Genomic DNA, 21,340 nt, shown 5'->3' on the forward strand with positions numbered 1-21,340 from the left:
TGTTCCGAGAGTTTTATTAGATTGTCAGCTCCTGTAATACAGCGATTCCCCTAATACATCTTTCTCTAACGTCCTAGTGGATGCTGGGGACTCCGTAAGGACCATGGGGATAGACGGGCTCCGCAGGAGACATGGGCACTTTAAGAAAGAATTTAGATTCTGGTGTGCACTGGCTCCTCCCTCTGTGCCCCTCCTCCAGACCTCAGTTTGATACTGTGCCCAGACGAGCTGGGTGCTTTTTAGTGAGCTCTCCTGAGTTCGCTGAGAGAAAGTATTTTGTTAGGTTTTTTATTTTCAGGGAGCTCTGCTGGCAACAGACTCCCTGCATCGTGGGACTGAGGGGAGAGAAGCAGCCCTACTCTCTGAAGCTAGGTCCTGCTTCTTAGGCTACTGGACACCATTAGCTCCAGAGGGATCGTACGCAGGATCTCACCCTCGCCGTCCGATCCCAGATCCGCGCCGCCGTCCCCCTCGCAGAGCCGGAAGACAGAAGCCGGGTGAGTATGAGAAGCAAGAAGACTTCATATCGGCAGCAGAAGACTCCGTTCTTCACTGAGGTAACGCACAGCACTGCAGCTGTGCGCCATTGCTCCCACACACCTCACATACTTCGGTCACTGTAAGGGTGCAGGGCGCAGGGCGGGGGCGCCCTGGGCAGCATTTGGATCCTCTTTTTGGCAAAAGTAAACATATATATACAGTTGGGCACTGTATATATGTATGAGCCCCTGCCAAGAAAATGCATATTTAAGCGGGACAGAAGCCCGCCGTCGAGGGGGCAGGGCTTCTTCCTGAGGCATTCACCAGCGCCATTTTTTCTCCACAGCTCCGCTGAGAGGAAGCTCCCCAGGCTCTCCCCTGCAGATTCACGGTAGAAGAGGGTAAAAAGAGAGGGGGGGCACATAAATTAGGTGCAAAAAAAAAAAACACAATATAAACAGCAGCTACTGGGTTAACATTAAGTTACTGTGTTATTCCTGGGTTTATAGCGCTGGGGTGTGTGCTGGCATACTCTCTCTCTGTCTCTCCAAAGGGCCTTGTGGGGGAACTGTCTTCAAACAGGGCATTCCCTGTGTGTGTGGTGTGTCGGTACGCTTGTGTCGACATGTCTGATGAGGAAGGCTATGTGGAAGCAGAGCGGGAGCAAGTGAATGTGGTGTCTCCGCCGACGGCGCCGACACCTGATTGGATGGATATGTGGAAGGTTTTAAATGATAATGTTAATTCCTTGCATAAGAGGTTAGATAAAGCTGAAGCCTCAGGACAGTCAGGGTCCCAACCCGTGCCTGATCCTATGTCGCAGAGGCCGTCAGGGTCTCAGAAGCGCCCACTATCCCAAATTGTTGATACAGATACCGACATGGATTCTGACTCCAGTGTCGATTACGATGATGCAAAGTTACAGCCAAAGTTGGCTAAATCACTCCGATATATGATTATAGCAATTAAGGATGTTTTGCACATCACAGAGGAAACCCCAGTCCCTGACAGGAGGGTTCATATGTATGGGGAAAAGAAGCCGGAGGTAACCTTTCCCCCCTAACACGAGCTGAATGAGTTATGTGAAAAAGTTTGGGAATCTCCAGATAAAAAAATGCAGATTTCCAAACGGATTCTTATGGCGTATCCTTTCCCGCCAACTGACAGGTTATGATGGGAATCCTCCCCTAGGGTGGACAAAGCTTTAACATGCTTATCCAAAAAGGTAGCCCTGCCGTCCCAGGATATAGCTACCCTCAAGGATGCTGCTGATCGCAAGCAGGAGGGTACCCTGAAGTCCATTTATACACATTCAGGTACCTTGCTCAGACCGGCAATCGCGTCGGCCTGGCTCTGTAGTGCTGTAGCGGCATGGACTGATACCTTATCAGAGGAGTTGGATACCCTAGATAGGGGTACTGTTTTATTGACCCTGGGGCATATTAAAGACGCTGTCCTTTATATGAGAGATGCTCAAAGACACATTAGTCTACTGGGTTCTAGAATAAATGCTATGTCAATTTCTGCCAGAAGGGTCCTGTGGACTCGGCAATGGACAGGTGATGCCGACTCAAAAAGGCATATGGAGGTTTTACCTTACAAGGGTGAGGAATTGTTTGGGGAGGGTCTCTCGGACCTGGTCTCCACAGCTACTGCTGGAAAGTCAAATTTTTTGCCATATGTTTCCTCACAGCCTAAGAGAGCACCATATTATCAAAAGCAGTCCTTGCGATCACAGAAAAACAAGAAAGGCCGAGGTGCGTCCTTTCTTGCCAGAGGCAGGGGCAGAGGAAAGAAGCTGCACAACACAGCTAGTTCCCAGGAACAGAAGTCCTCCTAGGCCTCTACAAAATCCACCGCATGACGCTGGGGCTCCGCAAGCGGAGCTAGGACCGGTGGGGGCACGTCTTTGAAATTTCAGCCACAAGTGGGTTCACTCCCAGTTTGATCCCTAGGCAATAGAGTTTGTGTCTCAGGGATACAAGCTGGAATTCTAGGAGATGCCCCCTCACCGATACCTCAAATCGGCCCTGCCAGCTTCCCCCCACGAGAGGGAAATAGTGTTAACTGCAATTCATAAATTGTATCTTCAACAGGTGGTGGTCAAGGTTCCCCTCCTTCAACAAGGAAGGGGTTATTATTCGACCATGTTTGTAGTCCCGAAACCGGACGGTTCGGTCAGACCCATATTGAATTTAAAATCCCTGAACATATACCTGAAAAGGTTCAAGTTCAAGATGGAATCGCTGAGAGCGGTCATCGCAAGCCTGGGAGGGGGGGATTTTATGGTGTCTCTGGACATAAAGGATGCATACCTTCATGTCCCCATTTATCCACCTCATCAGGCGTACCTCAGATTTGTGGTACAGGATTGTCATTACCAATTTCAGACGTTGCCGTTTGGTCTCTCCACGGCACCGAGAATATTTACCACGGTAATGGCGGAAATGATGGTGCTCCTGCGGAAGCAAGGAGTCACAATTATCCCATACTTGGACGATCTCCTCATAAAAGTGAGATCAAGAGAGCAGTTGCTGATCAGCGTAGCACTTTCTCTGGACTCGTCTGCCTTTCCTGGGCATGATTCTGGACACAGACCAGAAAAGGGTTTATCTCCCGATGGAGAAAGCTCAGGAACTCATGACACTGGTCAGGAACCTATTAAAACCAAAACAGGTGTCAGTGCATCACTGCACTCGTGTCCTGGGAAAGATGGTGGCATCATACGAGGCCATTCCCTTCGGCAGGTTCCATGCGAGGACTTTTCAATGGGACTTACTGGACAAGTGGTCCGGATCACATCTTCAGATGCATCGGTTAATCACCCTATCCCCCAGGGCCAGGGTGTCACTCCTGTGGTGGCTCACCTTCTCGAGGGCCGCAGATTCGCCATTCAGGACTGGGTTCTGGTGACCATGGACGCAAGCCTCCGAGGTTGGGGTGCAGTCACACAGGGAAGAAATTTCTAAGGTCTGTGGTCAAGTCAAGAGACTTGCCTTCACATCAACATCCTGGAACTAAGGGCCATATACAACGCCCTACGTCAAGCGAAGACCCTGCTTCGCGACCAACCGGTTCTGATTCAGTCAGACAACATCACCGCAGTGGCTCATGTAAACCGCCAAGGCGGCACAAGGAGCAGAGTGGCAATGGCGGAAGCCACCAGAATTCTTCGCTGGGCGGAGAATCACGTAAGCGCACTGTCAGCAGTGTTCATCCCGGGAGTGGACAACTGGGAAGCAGACTTCCTCAGCAGACACGACCTCCACCCGGGAGAGTGGGGACTTCATCAGGAAGTCTTCGCACAGATTACAAGTCAGGGGGAACTGCCACAGGTGGACATGATGGCATCCCGCCTCAACAAAAAGCTACAGAGGTATTGCGCCAGGTCAATAGACAATCAGGCGATAGCTGTAGACGCCCTGGTGACACCGTGGGTGTTCCAGTCGGTCTATGTATTTCCTCCTCTTCCTCTCATACCCAAGGTGCTGAGGATAATAAGAAAAAGAGGAGTGAGAACAATCCTCATTGTTCCAGATTGGCCACGAAGGACTTGGTATCCAGATCTGCAAGAAATGCTCACAGAGGACCCGTGGCCTCTTCCTCTAAGACAGGACTTGTTGCAACAGGGGCCCTGTCTGTTCCAAGACTTACCGCGGCTGCGTTTGACGGCATGGCGGTTGAACGCCGGATCCTAGCAGAGAAAGGCATTCCGGATGAGGTCATTCCTACGCTGATAAAGGCTAGGAAGGACGTGACAGCTCAACATTATCACCGTATATTGCGAAAATATGTTGCTTGGTGTGAGGCCAGGAATGCTCCTACGGAGGAATTCCAGCTGGGCCGTTTCCTTCACTTCCTACAGTCCGGAGTGTATTTGGGCCTAAAATTGGGTTCCATTAAGGTCCAGATTTCGGCCCTATCCATTTTCTTTCAAAAAGAGTTGGCTTCTCTACCTGAAGTTCAGACGTTTGTAAAGGGAGTGCTGCATATTCAGCCCCCTTTTGTGCCTCCAGTGGCACCTTGGGATCTTAACGTGGTGTTGAGTTTCCTGAAATCCCACTGGTTTGAACCACTCAAAACGGCGGAGTTGAAATATCTCACGTGGAAGGTGGTCATGCTGACTACTGACTTGGAGGATTCAGAGTTACTTGATGTGGTCAGGGCTTTGAAGGTTTATGTAGCCAGAACGGCTAGGGTCAGGAAAACAGAGTCTTTGTTTATCCTGTATGCTTCCAACAAGCTTGGTGCTCCTGCTTCAAAGCAAACTATTGCTCGCTGGATCTGTAACACGATTCAGCAGGCTCATTCTGCGGCTGGATTGCCGCTGCCAAAATCAGTTAAGGCTAAGAAGGTGGGCTCTTCTTGGGCGGCTGCCCGAGGGGTCTCGGCATTACAGCTTTGCCGAGCGGCTACTTGGTCAGGTTCAAACACTTTTGCAAAGTTCTACAAGTTTGATACCCTGGCTGAGGAGGACCTTGTGTTTGCTCAATAGGTGCTGCAGAGTCATCCGCACTCTCCCGCCCGTTTGGGAGCTTTGGTATAATCCCCATGGTCCTTACGGAGTCCCCAGCATCCACTAGGACGTTAGAGAAAATAGGATTTTAATTACCGGTAAATCTATTTCTCGTAGTCCGTAGTGGATGCTGGGTGCCCGTCCCAGTGCGGACTTCTTCTGCAATACTTTTGTATATAGTTATTGCTTCAATAAGAGTTAAGTTATGGTTGCATCAGGGTTGGACCTGATGCTCTGTTTTTTTGTCATACTGTTGACTGGTTGTTATCACAAGTTATACGGTGTGATTGGTGTGGCTGGTATGAATCTTGCCCTGGATTACCAAAATCCTTTCCTTGTACTGTCAGCTCTTCTGGGCACAGTTTCCCTAACTGAGGTCAGGAGGAGGGACATAGAGGGAGGAGCCAGTGCACACCAGAACCTAAATTCTTTCTTAAAGTGCCCATGTCTCCTGCGGAGCCCGTCTATCCCCATGGTCCTTACGGAGTCCCCAGCATCCACTACGGACTACGAGAAATAGATTTACCGGTAAGTAAAATCTTATTTTTCTCTCTCTGCAGGGAAACCTCTCACCATTGTGTGTGTTCTGGGACGGTAAGTACTACTGTACTCAGCATAACATGTTGTTCATAGTCGCTCATTATCCCCAGGGCCAGATTCAGGGCCTCATGGGCCTGGCGCTGAAAAGGGGCCTGTTGTGAGAGTTGGAGGAGGTGTGGCCAGTCTTATGTGGGTGTGGCCAGTACTATGTGGGCGTAACCACCGCCTACACTACCTCCACCAATGTCTCCTTGAATACTTAATGGTAGGAACATTTTGAGGAAAATAAAAATACTGTACAACGATTGTGATTTATGCCCAACCGTGTGGGTGACTAGTCATCAGGGCTGTGGCCCCATTTCCCCCACTGGCCCTTATCGCTCTGTTCTCACTGAATATATGGGTGAGAGGCAATCCTTCCTCCTACCGGAACCCTCTCCACACAACATACGTCCTACTTCCATCCTCACCCGCTACTAACAGGAAGTCCCTACTGGGGCTATACAGACACCCGGCTACCGCCACCCTCTCCGCACAACATACGTCCTACTTCCATCCTCACCCGCTACTAACAGGAAGTCCCTACTGGGGCTATACAGATACCCGGCTACCGCCACCCTCTCCGCACAACATACGTCCTACTTCCATCCTCACCCGCTACTAACAGGAAGTCCCTACTGGGGCTATACAGACACCCGGCTACCGCCACCCCCTCCGCACAACATACGTCCTACTTCTATCCTCACCCGCTGCTAACAGGAAGTCTCTTCTGGATCTATACAGACACCCGGCTACCGCCACCCTCTCCACACAACATACGTCCTACTTCCATCCTCACCCGCTACTAACAGGAAGTCTCTTCTGGAGCCATACAGACACCCGGCTACCGCCACCCTCTCTGCACAAAATACGTCCTACTTCCATCCTCACCCGCTGCTAATAGGAAGTCTCTACTGGATCTATACAGACACCCGGCTACCGGAACCCTCTCCACACAACATACGTCCTACTTCCATCCTCACCCGCTACTAACAGGAAGTCTCTACTGGGGCTATACAGACACCTGGCACCGGCACCCTCTCAGCACAACATACGTTCTACTTCCATCCTCACCCTCTACTAACAGGAAGTCTCTACTGGGGCTATACAGACACCCGGCTACCGCCACCCTCTCCATACAACATACATCCTACTTACAGCCTCACCCGCTACTAACAGGAAGTCTCTACTGGAGCTATACAGATACCCGGCACCTGCACCCTCTCCACACAACATACCTCCTACTTCCATCCTCACCCGCTACTAACAGGAAGTCCCTACTGGGGCCATACAGACACCCGTCTACCGCCACCCTCTCCAGACAACATACGTCCTACTTCTATCCTCACCCGCTACTAACAGGAAGTCCCTACTGGGGCCATACAGACACCCGGCTACCGCCACCCTCTCCACACAACATACGTCCTACTTCCATCCTCACCCGCTGCTAACAGTAAGTCTCTACTGGAGCTATACAGACACCCGGCTACCACCACCCTCTCCGCACAACATACGTCCTACTTCCATCCTCACCCGCTACTAACAGGAAGTGCCTACTGGGGCTATACAGACACCCGGCTACCGCCACCCTCTCCAGACAACATACGTCCTACTTCCATCCTCACCCGCTACTAACAGGAAGTCTCTTCTGGAGCTATACAGACACCTGGCTACCGCCACCCTCTCTAGACAACATACGTCCTACTTCCATCCTCACCCGCTACTAACAGGAAGTCCCTACTGGGGCTATACAGACACCCGGCTACCGGAACCCTCTCCACACAACATACGTCATACTTCCATCCTCACCCGCTACTAACAGGAAGTCTCTACTGGGGCTATACAGACACCTGGCACCCTCTCAGCACAACATACAGTACGTCCTACTTCCATCCTCACCCGCTGCTAACAGGAAGTCTCTACTGGATCTATACAGACACCCGGCTACCGGAACCCTCTCCACACAACATACGTCCTACTTCCATCCTCACCTGCTACTAACAGGAAGTCTCTACTGGGGCTATACAGACACCTGGCACCGGCACCCTCTCGGCACAACATACGTCCTACTTCCATCCTCACCCGCTACTTACAGGAAGTCTCTACTGGGGCTATACAGACACCCGGCTACCCCCTCCCTCTCCATACAACATACATCCTACTTCCAGCCTCACTCGCTACTAACAGGAAGTCTCTACTGGAGCTATACAGATACCCGGCACCTGCACCTTCTCCACACAACATACGTCCTACTTCCATCCTCACCTGCTACTAACAGGAAGTCCCTACTGGGGCCATACAGACACCCGTCTACCGCCACCCTCTCCAGACAACATACGTCCTACTTCTATCCTCACCCGCTACTAACAGGAAGTCCCTACTGGAGCCATACAGACACCCGGCTACCGCCACCCTCTCCACACAACATACGTCCTACTTCCATCCTCACCCGCTACTAACAGGAAGTCCCTACTGGGGCCATACAGACACCCGGCTACCGCCACCCTCTCTAGACAACATACGTCCTACTTCTATCCTCTCCCGCTACTAACAGGAAGTCCCTACTGGGGCCATACAGACACCCGGCTACCGCCACCCTCTCCACACAACATACGTCCTACTTCCATCCTCACCCGCTGCTAACAGGAAGTCTCTACTGGAGCTATACAGACACCCGACTACCGGAACCCTCTCTGCACAACATACGACCTACTTCCATCCTCACCCGCTACTAACAGGAAGTCCCTACTGGAGTTATACAGACACCCGGCTACCGCCACCCTCTCTGCACAAATATACTTCCTACTTCCATCCTCACCCGCTACTAACAGGAAGTGTCTTCTGGATCTATACAGACACCCGGCTACCACCACACTCTCCGCACAACATACGTCCTACTTCCAACCCCACCTGCTACTAACAGGAAGTCCCTACTGGGGCTATACAGACAACCGGCTACCGCCACCCTCTCTGCACAAAATACGTCCTACTTCCATCCTCACCCGCTGCTAACAGGAAGTCTCTACTGGATCTATACAGACACCCTGCTACCGGAACCCTCTCCACACAAAATACGTCCTACTTCCATCCTCACCCGCTACTAACAGGAAGTCTCTACTGGGGCTATACAGACACCTGGCACCGGCACCCTCTCAGCACAACATACGTCCTACTTCCATCCTCACCCGCTGCTAACAGGAAGTCCCTACTGGGGCTATACAGACAACCGTCTACCGCCACCCTCTCCAGACTACATACGTCTTACTTCTATCCTCACCTGCTACTAACAGGAATTCCCTACTGGGGCTATACAGACAACCGGCTACCGCCACCCTCTCCAGACTACATACGTCCTACTTCCATCCTCACCCGCTACAAACAGGAAGTGCCTACTGGGGCTATACAGATACCCGGCACTGGCACTCTCTCCGCACAACATACGTTGTACTTCCAGATACCCACCCACAGGGGGTAGAGGCGGCTCACCCACAGGGGGTTACATGGCACCTGGTGGATGAGGAGTGGCACATGGGTATATGAAGGGGTGGAGACAGCTCACTCACAGGGGGTTACATGGCACCTGGCGGATGAGGAGCGGCACATGGGTATATGAAGGGGTAGAGACAGCTCACCCACAGGGGGTTACATGGCGGATGAGGGGCGGCACATGGGTATATGAAGGGGTAGAGGCCGTTTACCCACAGGGGGTTACATGGCACCTGGCGGATGAGGGGCTGCACATGGGTATATGAAGGGGTAGAGGCCACTCACCCACAGGGGGTTACATGGCAGCTGGCGGATGAGGGGCTGCACATGGGTATATGAAGGTGTAGAGGCTGCTCACCCACAGGGGGTTACATGGCACCTGGCGGATGAGGAGCGGCACATGGGTATATGAAGCGGTGGAGGCCGCTCACCCACAGGGGGTTACATGGCTCCTGGCGGATGAGTGGCTACACATGGGTATATGAATGGGTAGAGGCCGCTCACCCACAGGGGGTTACATGGCAGCTGGCGGATGAGTGGCTACACATGGGTATATGAAGGGGTAGAGGCCGCTCACTCACAGGGGGTTACATGGCACCTGGCGGATGAGGGGCGGCACATGGGTATATGAAGGTGTAGAGGCCGCTCACCCACAGGGGGTTACATGGCAGCTGGCGGATGAGTGGCTACACATGGGTATATGAAGGGGTAGAGGCCGCTCACTCACAGGGGGTTACATGGCAGCTGGCGGATGAGGAGCTACACATGGGTATATGAAGGGGTAGAGGCCGCTCACTCACAGGGGGTTACATGGCACCTGGCGGATGAGGGGCGGCACATGGGTATATGAAGGGGTAGAGGCCGCTCACCCACAGGGGGTTACATGGCAGCTGGCGGATGAGGGGCGGCACATGGGTATATGAAGGGGTAGAGGCCACTCACTCACAGGGGGTTACATGGCAGCTGGCGGATGAGGGGCAGCACATGGGTATATGAAGGGGTAGAGGCCGCTCACCCACAGGGGGTTACATGGCAGCTGGCGGATGAGTGGCTACACATGGGTATATGAAGGGGTAGAGGCCGCTCACCCACAGGGGGTTACATGGCACCTTGCGGATGAGGGGCGGCACATGGGTATATGAAGGGGTAGAGGCCGCTCACCCACAGGGGGTTACATGGCACCTGGCGGATGAGGGGCAGCACATGGGTATATGAAGGGGTAGAGGCCGCTCACTCACAGGGGGTTACATGGCACCTGGCGGATGAGTGGCTACACATGGGTATATGAATGGGTAGAGGCCGCTCACCCACAGGGGGTTACATGGCACCTGGCGGATGAGGGGCGGCACATGGGTATATGAAGGGGTAGAGGCCGCTCACCCACAGGGGGTTACATGGCACCTGGCGGATGAGGGGCTGCACATGGGTATATGAAGGGGTAGAGGCCGCTCACCCACAGGGGGTTACATGGCACCTGGCGGATGAGGGGCGGCACATGGGTATATGAAGGTGTAGAGGCCACTCACCCACAGGGGGTTACATGGCACCTGGTGGATGAGGGGCAGCACATGGGTATATGAAGGGGTAGAGGCCACTCACTCACAGGGGGTTACATGGCAGCTGGCAGATGAGGGGCAGCACATGGGTATATGAAGGGGTAGAGGCCGCTCACCCACAGGGGGTTACATGGCACCTGGCGGATGAGGGGCGGCACATGGGTATATGAAGGGGTAGAGGCCGCTCACCCACAGGGGGTTACATGGCACCTGGCGGATGAGGGGCAGCACATGGGTATATGAAGGTGTAGAGGCCGCTCACCCACAGGGGGTTACATGGCACCTGGCGGATGAGGGGCGGCACATGGGTATATGAAGGGGTAGAGGCCGCTCACCCACAGGGGGTTACATGGCAGCTGGCGGATGAGGGGCAGCACATGGGTATATGAAGGGGTAGAGGCCGCTCACCCACAGGGGGTTACATGGCAGCTGGTGGATGAGGGGCAGCACATGGGTATATGAAGGTGTAGAGGCCACTCACCCACAGGGGGTTACATGGCACCTGGCGGATGAGGGGCAGCACATGGGTATATGAAGGGGTAGAGGCCGCTCACCCACAGGGGGTTACATGGCACCTGGCGGATGAGGGGCGGCACATGGGTATATGAAGGGGTAGAGGCCGCTCACCCACAGGGGGTTACATGGCACCTGGCGGATGAGGGGCAGCACATGGGTATATGAAGGTGTAGAGGCCACTCACCCACAGGGGGTTACATGGCACCTGGCGGATGAGGGGCGGCACATGGGTATATGAAGGGGTAGAGGCCGCTCACCCACAGGGGGTTACATGGCAGCTGGCGGATGAGGGGCAGCACATGGGTATATGAAGGGGTAGAGGCCGCTCACCCACAGTGGGTTACATGGCAGCTGGCGGATGAGGGGCGGCACATGGGTATATGAAGGGGTAGAGGCCGCTCACCCACAGGGGGTTACATGGCACCTGGCGGATGAGGGGCAGCACATGGGTATATGAAGGGGTAGAGGCCGCTCACCCACAGGGGGTTACATGGCACCTGGCGGATGAGGGGCAGCACATGGGTATATGAAGGGGTAGAGGCCGCTCACCCACAGGGGGTTACATGGCACCTGGCGGATGAGGGGCGGCACATGGGTATATGAAGGGGTAGAGGCCGCTCACCCACAGGGGGTTACATGGCAGCTGGCGGATGAGGGGCGGCACATGGGTATATGAAGGGGTAGAGGCCGCTCACCCACAGGGGGCTACATGGCAGCTGGCGGATGAGGGGCGGCACATGGGTATATGAAGGGGTAGAGGCCGCTCACCCACAGGGGGTTACATGGCAGCTGGCGGATGAGGGGCGGCACATGGGTATATGAAGGGGTAGAGGCCGCTCACCCACAGGGGGTTACATGGCAGCTGGCGGATGAGGTGCGGCACATGGGTATATGAATGGGTAGAGACCGCTCACCCACAGGGGGTTACATGGCACCTGGCGGATGAGGGGCAGCACATGGGTATATGAAGGGGTAGAGGCCGCTCACCCACAGGGGGTTACATGGCAGCTGGCGGATGAGGGGCGGCACATGGGTTTATGAAGGGGTGTAGAGGCCGCTCACCCACAGGGGGTTACATGGCAGCTGGCGGATGAGGGGCGGCACATGGGTATATGAAGGGGTAGAGGCCGCTCACCCACAGGGGGTTACATGGCAGCTGGCGGATGAGGGGCAGCACATGGGTATATGAAGGGGTAGAGGCCGCTCACCCACAGGGGGTTACATGGCAGCTGGCGGATGAGGGGCGGCACATGGGTATATGAAGGGGTAGAGGCCGCTCACCCACAGGGGGTTACAGGGCAGCTGGCGGATGAGGGGCAGCACATGGGTATATGAGGGGTAGAGGCCGCTCACCCACAGGGGGTTACATGGCAGCTGGTGGATGAGGGGCGGCACATGGGTATATGAAGGGGTAGAGGCCGCTCACCCACAGGGGGTTACATGGCAGCTGGCGGATGAGGGGCAGCACATGGGTATATGAAGGGGTAGAGGCCGCTCACCCACAGGGGGTTACATGGCAGCTGGCGGATGAGGGGCAGCACATGGGTATATGAAGGGGTAGAGGCCGCTCACCCACAGGGGGTTACATGGCAGCTGGCGGATGAGGGGCGGCACATGGGTATATGAAGGGGTGGAGGCCCCTCACCCACAGGGGGTTACATGGCAGCTGGCGGATGAGGGGCGGCACATGGGTATATGAAGGGGTGGAGGCCGCTCACCCACAGGGGGTTACATGGCAGCTGGCGGATGAGGGGCGGCACATGGGTATATGAAGGGGTGGAGGCCGCTCACCCACAGGGGGTTACATGGCAGCTGGCGGATGAGGGGCGGCACATGGGTATATGAAGGGGTGGAGGCCACTCACCCACAGGGGGTTACATGGCAGCTGGCGGATGAGGGGCGGCACATGGGTATATGAAGGGGTGGAGGCCGCTCACCCACAGGGGGTTACATGGCAGCTGGCGGATGAGGGGCGGCACATGGGTATATGAAGGGGTGGAGGCCGCTCACCCACAGGGGGTTACATGGCAGCTGGCGGATGAGGGGCTGCACATGGGTATATGAAGGGGTAGAGGCCGCTCACCCACAGGGGGTTACATGGCAGCTGGCGGATGAGGGGCTGCACATGGGTATGTGGCTGTATCTATAGGACCAGTGAGTGAGTAACACTGATCACATCTTCTCCTGCAGAATCATCCGATGACTGGAGCACCTACGGCTGCCGAACCGCCCCCAGCGTGCGCCACACTTCCTGCCGCTGTAACCACCTGACTTACTTTGCTGTGCTGATGGTGAGTTCTGTATCTAATCCTGATCACTGCGATATACCCTATAATCACCCGATCCCCACATAACGGCATAGTGCATTCCCCTCACAGGTAACATACATACCCCCAAATCTCCATTATCTATATTACATCCCTCACCCCAATATAACGTGTACCCCAACTCCTAGTAACACAGTAACCCTCACAGGTAACATACATACCCCCAAATCTCCATTATCTATATTACATCCCTCACCCCAATATAACGTGTACCCCAACTCCTAGTAACACAGTAACCCCTCACAGGTAATATACATACCCCCAAATCTCCATTATCTATATTACATCCCTCACCCAATATAACGTGTACCCCAACTCCTAGTAACACAGTAACCCATCACAGGTAACATACATACCCCCAAATCTCCATTATCTATATTACATTCCTCACCCCAATATAACGTGTACCCCAACTCCTAGTAACACAGTAACCCCTCACAGGTAACATACATACCCCCAAATCTCCTGTATCTATATTACATCCCTCACCCCAATATAACGTGTACCCCAACTCCTAGTGACACAGTAACCCCTCACAGGTAACATACATACCCCCAAATCTCCATTATCTATATTACATTCCTCACCCCAATATAACGTGTACCCCAACTCCTAGTAACACAGTAACCCCTCACAGGTAACATACATACCCCCAAATCTCCATTATCTATATTACATCCCTCACCCCAATATAACGTGTACCCCAACTCCTAGTAACACAGTAACCCTCACAGGTAACATACATACCCCCAAATCTCCATTATCTATATTACATCTCTCACCCCAATATAACGTGTACCCCAACTCCTAGTAACACAGTAACCCCTCACAGGTAACATACATACCCCCAAATCTCCATTATCTATATTACATCCCTCACCCAATATAACGTGTACCCCAACTCCTAGTAACACAGTAACCCCTCACAGGTAACATACATACCCCCAAATCTCCATTATCTATATTACATCCCTCACCCCAATATAACGTGTACCCCAACTCCTAGTAACACAGTAACCCCTCACAGGTAACATACATACCCCCAAATCTCCTGTATCTATATTACATTCCTCACCCCAATATAATGTGTACCCCAACTCCTAGTAACACAGTAACCCCTCGCAGGTAACATACATACCCCCAAATCTCCATTATCTATATTACATTCCTCACCCCAATATAACGTGTACCCCAACTCCTAGTAACACAGTAACCCCTCACAGGTAACATACATACCCCCAAATCTCCATTATCTATATTACATCCCTCACCCCAATATAACGTGTACCCCAACTCCTAGTAACACAGTAACCCCTCACAGGTAACATACATACCCCCAAATCTCCATTATCTATATTACATCCCTCACCCCAATATAACGTGTACCCCAACTCCTAGTAACACAGTAACCCCTCACAGGTAACATACATACCCCCAAATCTCCATTATCTATATTACATCCCTCACCCCAATATAACGTGTACCCCAACTCCTAGTAACACAGTAACCCCTCACAGGTAACATACATACCCCCAAATCTCCATTATCTATATTACATCCCTCACCCCAATATAACGTGTACCCCAACTCCTAGTAACACAGTAACCCCTCACAGGTAACATACATACCCCCAAATCTCCTGTATCTATATTACATCCCTCACCCCAATATAACGTGTACCCCAACTCCTAGTAACACAGTAACCCCTCACAGGTAATATACGTACATACCCCCAAATCTCCATTATCTATATTACATTCCTCACCCCAATATAACGTGTACCCCAACTCCTAGTAACACAGTAACCCCTCACAGGTAACATACATACCCCCAAATCTCCTGTATCTATATTACATTCATCACCCCAATATAACGTGTACCCCAACTCCTAGTAACACAGTAACCCCTCACAGGTAACATACATACCCCCAAATCTCCTGTATCTATATTACATCCCTCACCCCAATATAACGTGTACCCCAACTCCTAGTAACACAGTAACCCCTCACAGGTAACATACATACCCCCAAATCTCCATTATCTATATTACATTCCTCACCCCAATATAACGTGTACCCCAACTCCTAGTAACACAGTAACCCCTCACAGGTAACATACATACCCCCAAATCTCCATTATCTATATTACATCCCTCACCCCAATATAACGTGTACCCCAACTCCTAGTAACACAGTAACCCTCACAGGTAACATACATACCCCCAAATCTCCTGTATCTATATTACATCCCTCACCCCAATATAACGTGTACCCCAACTCCTAGTAACACAGTAACCCCTCACAGGTAACATACATACCCCCAAATCTCCTGTATCTATATTACATCCCTCACCCCAATATAACGTGTACCCTAACTCCTAGTAACACAGTAACCCTCACAGGTAATATACATACCCCCAAATCTCCATTATCTATATTACATCCCTCACCCCAATATAACGTGTACTCCAACTCCTAGTAACACAGTAACCCCTCACAGGTAACATACATACCCCTAAATCTCCTGTATCTATATTACATTCCTCACCCCAATATAACGTGTACCCCAACTCCTAGTAACACAGTAACCCCTCACAGGTAACATACATACCCCTAAATCTCCTGTATCTATATTACATCCCTCACCCAATATAACGTGTACTCCAACTCCTAGTAACACAGTAACCCTCACAGGTAATATACATACCCCCAAATCTCCATTATCTATATTACATTCCTCACCCCAATATAACGTGTACCCCAACTCCTAGTAACACAGTAACCCCTCACAGGTAATATACATACCCCCAAATCTCCTGTATCTATATTACATCCCTCACCCCAATATAACGTGTACCCCAACTCCTAGTAACACAGTAACCCCTCACAGGTAACATACATACCCCCAAATCTCCATTATCTATATTACATTCCTCACTCCAATATAACGTGTACCCCAACTCCTAGTAACACAGTAACCCCTCACAGGTAATATACATACCCCCAAATCTCCATTATCTATATTACATCCCTCACCCCAATATAACGTGTACCCCAACTCCTAGTGACACAGTAACCCCTCACAGGTAACATACATATCCCCAAATCTCCATTATCTATATTACATTCCTCACCCCAATATAACGTGTACCCCAACTCCTAGTAACACAGTAACCCCTCACAGGTAACATACATACCCCCAAATCTCCTGTATCTATATTACATCCCTCACCCCAATATAACGTGTACCCCAACTCCTAGTAACACAGTATCCCTCACAGGTAACATACATACCCCCAAATCTCCTGTATCTATATTACATCCCTCACCCCAATATAACGTGTACCCCAACTCCTAGTAACACAGTAACCCTCACAGGTAACATACATACCCCCAAATCTCCATTATCTATATTACATTCCTCACCCCAATATAACGTGTACCCCAACTCCTAGTAACACAGTAACCCCTCACAGGTAATATACATACCCCCAAATCTCCATTATCTATATTACATCCCTCACCCCAATATAACGTGTACCCCAACTCCTAGTGACACAGTAACCCCTCACAGGTAACATACATACCCCCAAATCTCCATTATCTATATTACATCCCTCACACCAATATAACGTGTACCCCAACTCCTAGTAACACAGTAACCCCTCACAGGTAATATACATACCCCCAAATCTCCATTATCTATATTACATCCCTCACCCCAATATAACGTGTACCCCAACTCCTAGTGACACAGTAACCCCTCACAGGTAACATACATACCCCCAAATCTCCATTATCTATATTACATTCCTCACCGCAATATAACGTGTACCCCAACTCCTAGTAACACAGTAACCCTCACAGGTAATATACGTACCCCCAAATCTCCATTATCTATATTACATCCCTCACCCCAATATAACGTGTACCCCAACTCCTAGTAACACAGTAACCCCTCACAGGTAACATACATATCCCCAAATCTCCATTATCTATATTACATCCCTCACCCCAATATAACGTGTACCCCAACTCCTAGTAACACAGTAACCCCTCACAGGTAACATACATACCCCCAAATCTCCATTATCTATATTACATTCCTCACCCCAATATAACGTGTACCCCAACTCCTAGTAACACAGTAACCCTCACAGGTAATATACATATCCCCAAATCTCCATTATCTATATTACATTCCTCACCCCAATATAACGTGTACCCCAACTCCTAGTAACACAGTAACCCCTCACAGGTAATATACATACCCCCAAATCTCCATTATCTATATTACATCCCTCACCCCAATATAACGTGTACCCCAACTCCTAGTAACACAGTAACCCCTCACAGGTAACATACATACCCCCAAATCTCCTGTCTCTATATTACATCCCTCACCCCAATATAACGTGTACTCCAACTCCTAGTAACAGAGTAACCCCTCACAGGTAACATACATACCCCCAAATCTCCATTATCTATATTACATTCCTCACCCCAATATAACGTGTACTCCAACTCCTAGTAACAGAGTAACCCCTCACAGGTAACATACATACCCCCAAATCTCCATTATCTATATTACATTCCTCACCCCAATATAACGTGTACCCCAACTCCTAGTAACACAGTAACCCCTCACAGGTAACATACATACCCCCAAATCTCCTGTATCTATATTACATTCCTCACCCCAATATAACGTGTACCCCAACTCCTAATAACACAGTAACCCCTCACAGGTAACATACATACCCCCAAATCTCCTGTATCTATATTACATCCCTCACCCCATTATAACGTGTACCCCAACTCCTAGTAACACAGTAACCCTCACAGGTAACATACATACCCCCAAATCTCCATTATCTATATTACATTCCTCACCCCAATATAACGTGTACCCCAACTCCTAGTAACACAGTAACCCCTCACAGGTAACATACATACCCCCAAATCTCCATTATCTATATTACATCCTTCACCCCAATATAACGTGTACCCCAACTCCTAGTAACACAGTAACCCCTCACAGGTAACATACATACCCCCAAATCTCCATTATCTATATTACATCCCTCACCCAATATAACGTGTACCCCAACTCCTAGTAACACAGTAACCCTCACAGGTAATATACGTACCCCCAAATCTCCTGTATCTATATTACATTCCTCACCCCAATATAACGTGTACCCCAACTCCTAGTAACACAGTAACCCCTCACAGGTAACATACATACCCCCAAATCTCCATTATCTATATTACATCCCTCACCCCAATATAACGTGTACCCCAACTCCTAGTAACACAGTAACCCTCACAGGTAACATACATACCCCCAAATCTCCATTATCTATATTACATCCCTCACCCCAATATAACGTGTACCCCAACTTCTAGTAACACAGTAACCCTCACAGGTAACATACATACCCCCAAATCTCCATTATCTATATTACATCCCTCACCCCAATATAACGTGTACCCCAACTCCTAGTAACACAGTAACCCTCACAGGTAATATACGTACCCCCAAATCTCCATTATCTATATTACATTCCTCACCCCAATATAACGTGTACCCCAACTCCTAGTAACACAGTAACCCCTCACAGGTAATATACGTACCCCCAAATCTCCATTATCTATATTACATTCCTCACCCCAATATAACGTGTACCCCAACTCCTAGTAACACAGTAACCCTCACAGGTAATATACATATCCCCAAATCTCCTGTATCTATATTACATCCCTCACCCCAATATAACGTGTACCCCAACTCCTAGTAACACAGTAACCCTCACAGGTAACATACATACCCCCAAATCTCCATTATCTATATTACATCCCTCACCCCAATATAACGTGTACCCCAACTCCTAGTAACACAGTAACCCTCACAGGTAATATACATACCCCCAAATCTCCTGTATCTATATTACATTCCTCACCCCAATATAACGTGTACCCCAACTCCTAGTAACACAGTAACCCCTCACAGGTAACATACATACCCCCAAATCTCCATTATCTATATTACATCCCTCACCCCAATATAACGTGTACCCCAACTCCTAGTAACACAGTAACCCTCACAGGTAATATACATACCCCCAAATCTCCTGTATCTATATTACATTCCTCACCCCAATATAACGTGTACCCCAACTCCTAGTAACACAGTAACCCCTCACAGGTAATATACGTACCCCCAAATCTCCATTATCTATATTACATTCCTCACCCCAATATAACGTGTACCCCAACTCCTAGTAACACAGTAACCCTCACAGGTAATATACATATCCCCAAATCTCCTGTATCTATATTACATCCCTCACCCCAATATAACGTGTACCCCAACTCCTAGTAACACAGTAACCCTCACAGGTAACATACATACCCCCAAATCTCCATTATCTATATTACATCCCTCACCCCAATATAACGTGTACCCCAACTCCTAGTAACACAGTAACCCTCACAGGTAATATACATACCCCCAAATCTCCTGTATCTATATTACATTCCTCACCCCAATATAACGTGTACCCCAACTCCTAGTAACACAGTAACCCTCACAGGTAACATACATACCCCCAAATCTCCATTATCTATATTACATCCCTCACCCCAATATAACGTGTACCCCAACTCCTAGTAACACAGTAACCCCTCACAGGTAACATACATACCCCCAAATCTCCTGTATCTATATTACATCCCTCACCCCAATATAACGTGTACCCCAACTCCTAGTAACACAGTAACCCCTCACAGGTAACATACATACCCCCCAAATCTCCTGTATCTATATTACATCCCTCATCCCAATATAACGTGTACCCCAACTCCTAGTAACACAGTAACCCCTCACAGGTAACATACATACCCCCAAATCTCCATTATCTATATTACATTCCTCACCCCAATATAACGTGTACCCCAACTCCTAGTAACACAGTAACCCCTCACAGGTAACATACATACCCCCAAATCTCCATTATCTATATTACATCCCTCACCCAATATAACGTGTACCCCAACTCCTAGTAACACAGTAACCCCTCACAGGTAACATACATACCCCCAAATCTCCATTATCTATATTACATTCCTCACCCCAATATAACGTGTACCCCAACTCCTAGTAACACAGTATCCCTCACAGGTAACATACATACCCCCAAATCTCCATTATCTATATTACATTCCTCACCCCAATATAACGTGTACCCCAACTCCTAGTAACACAGTAACCCCTCACAGGTAACATACATACCCCCAAATCTCCTGTATCTATATTACATCCCTCACCCCAATATAACGTGTACCCCAACTCCTAGTAACACAGTAACCCCTCACAGGTAACATACATACCCCCAAATCTCCATTATCTATATTACATTCCTCACCCCAATATAACGTGTACCCCAACTCCTAGTAACACAGTAACCCCTCACAGGTAACATACATGCCCCCAAATCTCCATTATCTATATTACATCCCTCACCCCAATATAACGTGTACCCCAACTCCTAGTAACACAGTAACCCCTCACAGGTAACATACATACCCCCAAATCTCCATTATCTATATTACATTCCTCACCCCAATATAACGTGTACCCCAACTCCTAGTAACACAGTAACCCCTCACAGGTAACATACATACCCCCAAATCTCCATTATCTATATTACATTCCTCACCCCAATATAACGTGTACCCCAACTCCTAGTAACACAGTAACCCCTCACAGGTAACATACATACCCCCAAATCTCCATTATCTATATTACATCCATCACCCCAATATAACGTGTACCCCAACTCCTAGTAACACAGTAACCCCTCACAGGTAACATACATA

At 50.0% G+C, this 21,340-nt stretch overlaps 1 protein-coding gene across 3 annotated transcripts in view; it reads left to right on the forward strand.

Moving 5' to 3' along the window:
- The window catches only part of LOC134969692 (adhesion G-protein coupled receptor G1-like), a 165,904-nt gene that overhangs the window by 99,862 nt on the left and 44,702 nt on the right, over positions 1 to 21,340 (forward strand). For all 3 annotated transcript variants that reach the window (XM_063945801.1, XM_063945803.1, XM_063945802.1), the window contains exons 8-9: positions 5,557 to 5,590; positions 13,324 to 13,424. In XM_063945801.1, coding sequence (XP_063801871.1) covers positions 5,557 to 5,590; positions 13,324 to 13,424 — 135 coding nt within the window. The remainder of the gene's footprint in view (positions 1 to 5,556; positions 5,591 to 13,323; positions 13,425 to 21,340) is intronic.

This window comes from Pseudophryne corroboree, chromosome 11 (assembly GCF_028390025.1).
Source record: "Pseudophryne corroboree isolate aPseCor3 chromosome 11, aPseCor3.hap2, whole genome shotgun sequence".
Taxonomy (NCBI): domain Eukaryota; kingdom Metazoa; phylum Chordata; class Amphibia; order Anura; family Myobatrachidae; genus Pseudophryne; species Pseudophryne corroboree.